Genomic DNA, 9,515 nt, shown 5'->3' with positions numbered 1-9,515 from the left:
CAACAACAAAACCCTGTACAGCATTTTGTGCACATGTGCAGTGAGGCCGTAAGGTAACTAATGGAGCCAGGGACCCAGGCCTCGCCCTAGTTGCCATTTTCCCTCACTTCAGGGAGGGTGCCTGAGCTGCCCACACCGAGAACGGGCCTTGTGGTGAGTGAAGGCTGCAGGAAGCAGGATTCCTGCTTTCTCAAACCAGCGTACCTTCTTTTTTTTTTTTTTACAGAGTCAGAGAGAGGGATAGACAGGGACAGACAGACAGGAACGGAGAGAGATGAGAAGTATCAATCATTAGTTTTCATTGCGCGTTGCAACACCTTAGCTGTTCATTGATTGTTTTCTCATATGTGCCTTGACCGCAGGCCTTCAGCAGACCGAGTAACCCCTTGCTTGAGCCAGCGACCTTGGGCTCAAGCTGATGGGCTTTTTGCTCAAACCAGATGAGCCCGTGCTCAAGTTGGTGACCTCGGGGTCTCGAACCTGGGTCCTCTGCATCCCAGTCCATCGCTCTATCCACTGTGCCACCGCCTGGTCAGGCAAGTACCTTATTTCTTAATGCCAGCCCAGGAATGAACTTCAAGGGCTCGATTTTTCAAATATACACAAATGTGAGCAGATTTTCATTACTTTTTCATTAAAAAGACCCAATACTTAAAGATTTTCAAAAGCAAGGATCACTGCTGACCTGTGCTGCTTGTCTTAGCACCTCTCATAAACCAAGTTCCTTTGATGTCCTCAGGCTCATCAGAGGTAGGCAGGCATGTTTAGGACTACCCTGGTCACTAATACATAATCCAAAGCCACTTCTCGTTTGTCTCCTGTTCGAGAAGGAATGTGTACTGTAAGCAGGCTGCGGTGTTTCTCCATGCTGGCTTTCCATTCGTCATCTCAACCTTGATCTGAACTGGCTTCCATGAACTCTACTTCAGGACATCCCTAACCCCAGCTAGGCAACCTGCCCAGAACTACAGGGACAAACCAAAGCTGAGGACAAGTCAAAAGCATCATCTTGCTATATGAAGGGCACACCATATTGCAAAAAGTCACTTAACATGACTCATCGTTCCCTGGTGAGAAATGGGAGAACGGGCAGAGCCATCAGATGATTCACAGTGGCGCTGTCAAGTGTGGAACTCGGTACCAGAGAAGCAGGGCTCTGGTTCTGTTCCTGTCTCAGCAGCAAGACCTCTGAGCCTCAGGTTTTCTCATGTGAAGGGATGGAACGCCCCCTCACAGTGGGGTTGCGGTGAGGACCAGAGAAACCGTGTTAAGTAAAGGAACAGTGCTTACTAAACACTTGATCCCTCAGTCAGAGGCAGGGCCAGAACAGGCGCAGCATTCACTTCCTGGTTCAAGGTCTGTGGCCCCTGACTGCTGCCAATAGAATCAACTAAATTCAGTTCTTCTGAAAGTTTTTACCAGTTTTACTATTTTTCTTGCAGTGGAAGCCACTAGAAGCATGGGAGCCTGTGGCTCAAGCCAGGAAATCTAACCAGAAGATGATTGATGATCCAAGGATCAAGAAAGCAGAGAAAGCAAATGATAGAGGAGGGTGTGGGTTCCCAAGTTAGACCGAAATATTTCTGGCTTTGTCGCTGTGTTGTCACCTTGGGTTCGTTTCCTTCTGCAAAACCAGGGTGAATGTCTACTGCACGGGGCTAACGTGAGGGTCAGAGGCACGTGCCGTGCCAAGCCTACAGAAAGCAGCCAGCACGCGCTACAGCTCCCTTCCTCCCCCAGATGTCGAGCGCTTCCAGTCAGGGGGTTTCAGGATTGGATCCGGGAAGAGCTGCACTTGCTCGTCTAACGGAGCCTGAGCAACTGAGCAGCTCTCTGCAGCTAACAGAAGGGACAGAAGGTATAAGAGTCTTATTGAAAGTTTACTCCATTACACCTGCCTTAAACCAGAGAAATCTTCTTTTTACAGCAGGTCCTCGAATAATAGTCTCGTTCAATGTCATTTTATTTTACGCTGATGAGATGTTGCAGGAACTTAACTCTCGTTAATAGTTTATATCAACTAGCCTATGGTACAATTGCTTTGGTTAAACATCATGTCCTTGAAGTTGCAGAATCTATTAATGGTATTGTGAACTTACTGCATTTTTAGGTGAAGAAAGAAGGGTGGCAATCAGAAGTTGGGGACCTGACCTGGCCTGACCCGTGGTGGCGCAGTGGATAAAGCACCAAACTGGAACAGTCAGGTCACTAGTTCAAAACCCTAGGTTTGCCCAGCCAAGGCACATATGGGAGTTGATACTTCCTGCTCCCCACCCCTAAAATGAATAAAGCCTAAAAAAATAAAAAAAAAACAGCCTGACCAGGTGGTGGTGTAGTGGATAACACAGCGACCTGGGACACAGAGGACCCAGGTTTGAAACCCTAAAGTCACTGGCTTGAGCATGGGATCATAGACATGACCCCATGGTCGCTGGCTTGAACAAGGAGCCACTCACTCTACCGCCACCCATCCCCACCCTGGTCAAGGTACATATGAGAAAGCAATCAATAAACAACTAAGGAGCTGCAACAAAGAACTAATGCTTCTCTTGCCTGACCAAGCGGTGGCGCAGTGGATAGAGCGACAGACTGGGATTCCAAGGACCCAGGTTCGAGACCCTGAGGTCGCCAGCTTGAGCACAGGCTCATCTGGTTTGAGCAAAAGCTCACCAGCTTGGACCCAAGGTCGCTGGCTCCAACAAGGGGTTACTCAGTCTGCTGAAGGCCCACGGTCAAGGCACATATGAGAAAGCAATCAATGAACCACCAAGGTGTCATAATAAGCAACGAAAAACTAATGATTGATGCTTCTCATCACTCCGTTCCTGTCTGTCTGTCCCTGTCTATTCCTCTGTCTCTGTAAAAAAAAAAAAAAAAAAAAAAAAGAACGAATGCTTCTTATGTCTCTCCCTTCCTGTCTGTCCCTGTCACTCTCACACACAAAAAAAAGTTAGGGACCTGGACCAGTGGTAGTCAACCTGGTCCCTACCACCCACTAGTGGGCGTTCCAGCTTTCATGGTGAGTGGTAGCAGAGCAACCAAAGTATAAATAAAAAGATAGATTTAACTATAGTAAGTTGTTTTATAAAGATTTATTCTGCCAAACTTAGCGAAAATCCGACATAAAGTACTTGGTAAGTAATTATTATTATATGCTTTAACTTGCTGTAACTCTGCTTTATAAATTTTATAAAGTTACTTCCCTACTTTATAAATCACCATTACTGTGGAACTGGTGGGCGGTTAGAAAATTTTACTACTAACAGAGATACAAAAGTGGCGGTAGGTGTAAAAAGGTTGACTCCCCCTGACCTGGACTATGCACAAAACTTCAAGTGCCCTGACCTCTCAACATTCCATTCTCATGGTCTTATTTTTTCCCAAATGTGAGAGCATAATTCCTCTTTGATGCAAATGATCTAGAACAGGGAGATTTGGGCACACATCTTCCTACGATAAATGTTAAAGGTCTTTTTATATTACCTTAAGCTTCTCTCATGCCATCCCCCACCCCTCCTAAGTGACATACAGCAGTGGTCCCAAACCTTTTTGGGGCCACAGACTGGTTTAATGTCAGAAAATATTTTCACGGACCGGCCTTTAGGGTGGGACAGATAAATGTATCACGTGACTGAGACAAACATCAAGAGTCTTGGCCCTGGCCGGTTGGCTCAGTGGTAGAGCGTTGGCCTGGCGTGCGGAAGTCCCGGTTCGATTCCCAGCCAGGGCACACAGGAGGCACCCATCTGCTTCTCCACCCCTCCCCCTCTCCTTCCTCTCTATCTCTTCCCCTCCCGCAGCTGCAGCCCAGGCTCCATTGGAGCAAAGATGGCCCGGGCGCTGGGCATGGCTCCTTGGTCTCTGCCCCAGGCGCTAGAGTGGCTCTGGTTGCAACAGAGGGACGCCCCAGATGGGTAGAGCATCGCCCCCTGGTGGGCGTGCCGGGTGGATCCCAGTGGGGCGCATGCAGGACTGCCTCCGTTTCCAACTTCAGAAAAATACAAAAAAAAAAAAAGTCTTAGACAGATGTAACAGAGGGAATCTGGTCATTTTTTAAAAATAAAACATCATTCAGACTTAAATATAAATAAAATGGAAATAATGTAAGTTACTTATTTTCTCTGCGGACCAGTACCGGTCCATGGCCTGGGGGTTGGGGACCACTGACATACAGGACTCTAAACATTGCAAAGGACACCTAGTTCACCGGCAGGGTTAGGCTCACCACTACTGGCTATGGTGAGCAAATCCACCCCGGCAAACACAATTTCTACTCTCCTTTTTTCCCTCATAGAGGTAAGTGCCTGACCTCCCTCTTCCTGCACTGGGTAAATGCTACAGGAAAATAGAGCTCCGTCCAGAAAAACCATGCAACCTGCGTCAGTTATTAGAAGTGGTCCAGTTCACTGTTGCCTAATGAGCCTGGAGGTGAGAAGGGATACCTGTTCCCACTGTCCTGTATCCTTGTATCCCACCTATCCTAATTTCCTGCTGGTTCCTTTGCCCTTGAATTCAGAAGAAAATGAATGGAAGAATGAATACTACTAACTAGTGCTTGCTAGGCATGCCTATTAGTTGGGACCAAAGTGAAGCAGAGGGAATTTATTCCACCACCTAGACAAGTTCAGAGTAAGCACACCCTCTACAGATAGCCTGCATCAGAAAAAAAAAAATTTCACAGCCCCAAACCACATCCCTCAACAAATAGCCGACTGCTAGGGAAAGCAGACCCCGGTGTACTTCCCATTCGTTAGCAGCTGGCCAGCTGTACCATTTTCATAATAAACGAGCCCCTGAGTGAAAGACTTGAGCAGAGAACATGCTTTATTGAGTAGATATAGAACAGCACATTCTACCACGTGTGGGGAAGGGTTAGCTTCTGTAAAAGGCCATTACCTCTTAAGAAAACCCCCAGTGAAGCTGCTTTGGGTAAATTTTAACAGTGACACTGAAACTGGCAGGGAGCCGCCACGGAACATGCTTAAAATGAGCTCCCCCAACCCACAGTGAGTATAAGTAGTGTACAGAGATGACAAGAGAAAGGCACAAATGACCAGAGTCAGGACTGTGGTGAGGGCTCCACATGAAGCAGCAGTGTTGCAGGAGACCGAGTTGGGCAGGATGACATGTCATACATCAAAAGCTGCCCCAAGATAGCAGGTTATAATGGGCCAGAGAGAAATTAGAGGAAGCATCTCTTCCTTCACTTAAACATCACCCAAAACAGGAGACCAGAGGATAGGGAGATGGTGGCAAATCCCAAAAAGAAAATGGAGGAGCTCTGGGAAGGGCAGAAGCACTTTAGTCCTGGAGGGAGGGCGAGGCGCTGCTGAGAAGCCAGCCCATGGCGGGTGGCTATTCTGCCTCTTTGAGTCATGGCCTGAGATACTCTTCAATCAGTTTCTCCTTCTCCGAGGACGTTCAGACAAAAACAGTGCAACTTCTGTGGCAGCACAGGTGTGCTGTATTGGACAGGTGCTGGTGGAAAGGATTGCAGTTGATGAACCAGTTAACGTGTAGCATGAAAGGGAGAGCAGGAAGTTATTTTGGCACCTGCAAACGTAAAAAGGGGCAGGGTGTCAAGAGGGAAGAAAAAGTTTACTGCTGAGCACTTTCCACTGAGGCAAAAAGTATTCATTCCCTTCCACCAAGATATGGCCCACTGCCCACAGGTGAATGCAACACAAAATACAGAATCACCACCTCCATCTCACTTGGACACGTGATGTGCTGTTACCCTGGGTGGGGCTTCAACACTATTTGGCTCTGGTCAGCCTGATTTTAACCAAAACAGGTCTTCCCATAAAAATGGAGAAAAAAGATTTAAAGTGAGAGGAAATCCCAAAGGAATGGACCCCTCCCAGCACACACACTCCGAAGTGTTACCTCTCCCCTGCCCGTCCCAAAAACACATAGAAGGAATAATTGGAACGATCCAGGCAGTGGCAACTATATTTGGAGGTCTGGCGACCAGGTGAAGAAGCACTATTACAAAGTTTAGAAGACACAACACAACCTCATGGGGCTAGAGAACATGAGGAAAGAACCGGTGACTGGACAGGTACAGTACCAAACAGAATACCTTGGGTCAGTGCTACGAGGGACCTGCACTCAAGTCTAATATAGATCCCATCCGGGCAACCTCACTGAGGCCGAAACAACAGTTCCTCAGAACCAGCGGGTGCAGTGTACATGAAGGTCGGAGCCAGGACAGTCCTGAGGGGCATGGCCTTCCCAAAGGATACTGTACTTGCCAATCACAAGAGTAACAGAAATGACAGACAGATCCCTAGGGTACGGATTCCTACTGCTGGGGTTCGCTGGCTCAGAGTAACAGGTCACTTTATGTGCCCTTGGGAGGGGTCCATTTTAAACAGCTGGGGTCCATGGTTTTATTGGAGTTGGATCTCTTGGCCTCTTTGGCTATCCACTCATCAATCAGGTCCTAAAGGAGAACAACGGGAAAAATTATTAAACACAGTCAAAGAAAATGGCTTTATATATGGATTCCACAATGTTTGTTAGCAAAGAAGGCGTCACCAAAGGTTTAAGACCTGGAATGCTGAGATCACTGATTTGAAACCCAGGCGCGTGCCTGTCACGGCACACAGGAGAAGGAGCTACTATGAGCTGATGCTTCCCGCTTCCTGCTCCTCCTCTCCCCTACAATCAATAAATAAAGTCTTTAAAAAATAATAATAAACACAGGTTTAAGTTGAGATGTTATTTCTTTTTCCTTTTTTTAATTGATTTTTTAGAGAGAAGAGGGGGAAAAAGAGAAACATCAACTTGTTGTTCCATTCATTTACGCATTCAGCGGCTGCGTCCTGCCTGCGCCCTGACCGGGATGGGGCTGCAACCTTCAGCCTTGCATACTGAGATGATGCAGATGTCATTTCTTAAAGGAATTTAAAACCACTTCCACAAGTCCTGGAGTTTATTCCCCTCTACAGATGGGCAATGTTCTCCAATCTAAAGAAATCATCGAATAATGGAGTTGCTATCCGGCATACAGCTGCTTCACTTGTGTCATCTGAATGAGACAGCAGCTTACCAAAAGCTTCCGGTAAGAGAAAGCAGGATAAGTCTGAGGAAGGGCCACTGCCGCTGAGAAACGAGACCATGTAAGAGGCGCACACAGTCAAATTCTTTTAAGAAGGAAAAGTTGCCTTGAGGGTGTTAAGGCCTCACGTTGCTTTGCTAGGACTCAAGGGACATTCAGTTATGAGCAAGCAGCTGATAAAAACTTTACCTTCTCAGACTCAAACATAGAGAGAGACTGACAGCCGGCAGGGGGCAGGGGGCTGGAGGGTTGAGCAAAAAAGGACAAAGGAAAGAAAAAGAGAAAAGAAAAAGAAAAACTCATGGACATGGACAACAGCCTGGTGACTGTAGGGAGTGAGGGGAGGTGGAGGAGGGTAGACGGGAGATACATGGAGATGGACAAAGACTCGATTCGGGGCTGGTGAACACACAACACGGAGTACCGAGATGTGTTGTAGAATTGGGCACCAGAAACCTATATAATTCTGCTAACCAGTGTCACTCCAATAAATTAAAAAAAAAACAAAAACCCAAAAACTTTACCTGTCTCTTTAAAACTAGGTGTTTTCCTTTCCAATACTTGAGCATCTGAAGGGCTTGCAGAGTGCTGACAATGTCCACAGGATTCACAGCTGTTTCTTGGCTAATTTCTGAAACAGAAGAGCTACTAAGAACTTGGCTGAAGTGCAGACTCCCTTATCAAGCTCCCCTCTCCCAGGCCAACCCCACCCCCTCCCTTACAGGGTTACCCAAATGGATGCAAATGGTTGGAACCTTTGATACCCAACCCAACCTGCTCAGTAAGGGTTTAAAAAGCATTCATTTGACCAGTCCAAATAACTACAGAAGACAGATATTACAGTAAGAAACCACTCTGCCCGGATAGAAATCAAGGTCAGACACACCACTAAATTCTTCTACCTCTGTGTAAACATATAGGGATGTCTTAGAAGCTCTTGTATGTGCCAAAGACTCAAAAAAGTTTTTCTTCATTTTTGAACTTTTGTTAAGAACTGAAATGTTAGCAACATGAAAGCTGAGAAACCAAATCACATCACCAGTCCTTAAAGCCAAGTGCTCTGGCACCCTTAGGAACCTCTAAGGGTCTCTGTGGTGGCCCATATTCAGTGGGCCTTGTGTTAGAGTCAGATAAAACACAGAATGGGGCATTAGCATTGCAGCTTACAAAGCATGAACTGGGCCAATGGAAAAGTCCAAATATTCAGTGATGTTAACATCTTGGGTAAAGACTATTCTAGAATCAAAAACCAACCTTTGATAGAAATCTCTTTGCCTTGGAAATTATGCAGGTAACGAAGAAGCACTTCCTTCCAGTAACTGCGATAGCTTATGAGCCCCAGATCTGAGAGTGGACGTTCCGGAGAGCCAACTTTTTCTTCCACTTTGGAGAGCAAATAACCTGCCAGGGAACAAAAACATAGACTTAAGAAATACTTTATATCTCATTCTACTATAAAAGAACCGTGTGCCAATATGGAAGAAGGTGTAAAAGTACAGGTCTGCCACCTCTGTGAAGCGAAAGGGAAAGAATGGGTATTTGCATTTACTGTAATAGACACTAAAAATTTCTGGAAAGCATCAACAGAAGCTTTAACAGCAATGATCATCTGTAGGTGTGTACTGGAAACAGGGTAGGTAAGAACTGGGACAGGACTTCATTTCATCACAGAGCTCTTATTTTTCAAATTTTGACCTTTAAGAATAGATTATCGGAGCTTCAGGGTTGGTGACCACATGGAATCGCAGGGAGAATGGTGCCCATGAAGAGGGCCTGGGCGCTCCACACCCTTTCCTCATACCTGCCCTGTGTGTGTCTTCCATTAAAAAAAACAAAAAACTTTATTTTATTGATTTGAGAGAGAAGATGGGGAGAAGGAGAAAGAGAGACAAGAGAAAGGATCATCTATTTGTTTCTGTGTGCGCCCTGACTGGCTGATGGGGGATGGAACTGACAACCTCTGCGCTTTAGGACAATGCTCCAACTCACTGGGCCATCTGGCCAGGGCAACTCCTCCATCTTTTATGTTCACATATATCCTTATCACATCCTTCAGTAAACTGGCAAAGAACCTGAGGAATTGTTCCGAAGATCTAGAAGTCCTGATATTGCCTTCCCAATGGAATCCATAATCTAATTACCTTAAAACTACTTCAGTGAGAAACCTCCGGAGATAAAGAGCTAAGAGAAGTTTCTATTCAGTTGTGCAGGCGTTTCCCTTCACTGCTCCAATCTAGTCGCAGTAAAGTACTGATACATGCTGCAACATGGATGAACCTCGAACACCGCATGCTATGTGAAAGAAGCCACACAGACGGGAGCATGTGCTAAACGCCCCCATTTAGATGAAAAGTCCAGAATGGCAAGATTCATGGAGTCAAAAAGTAGATTAGTTAATAACATGTAATCCTTATGTATGGTGTCACATGGGCACCAGACTTCTTAGGGTGAT

At 46.1% G+C, this 9,515-nt stretch overlaps 1 protein-coding gene across 9 annotated transcripts in view; it reads right to left on the bottom strand.

The window, feature by feature from the left end:
* Nucleotides 1-4,806: 4,806 nt before the first annotated feature.
* Nucleotides 4,807-9,515, bottom strand: part of KAT7 (lysine acetyltransferase 7) — a 39,508-nt gene continuing 34,799 nt past the window's right edge. For 8 of the 9 annotated variants that reach the window (XM_066263913.1, XM_066263911.1, XM_066263908.1 and 5 more), the window contains 3 exons: nt 8,318-8,464; nt 7,588-7,694; nt 4,807-6,445 (listed from right to left, as the gene is read on the bottom strand). In XM_066263913.1, the coding sequence (XP_066120010.1) occupies nt 6,344-6,445; nt 7,588-7,694; nt 8,318-8,464 (356 nt within the window). In that variant the 3' untranslated portion in view covers nt 4,807-6,343. The remainder of the gene's footprint in view (nt 6,446-7,587; nt 7,695-8,317; nt 8,465-9,515) is intronic. The other variant, XM_066263906.1, reaches the window with a different exon arrangement.

This window comes from Saccopteryx bilineata, chromosome 2 (assembly GCF_036850765.1).
Source record: "Saccopteryx bilineata isolate mSacBil1 chromosome 2, mSacBil1_pri_phased_curated, whole genome shotgun sequence".
Lineage (NCBI taxonomy): Eukaryota > Metazoa > Chordata > Mammalia > Chiroptera > Emballonuridae > Saccopteryx > Saccopteryx bilineata.
This window is presented reverse-complemented; position numbering and strand designations above follow the sequence as displayed.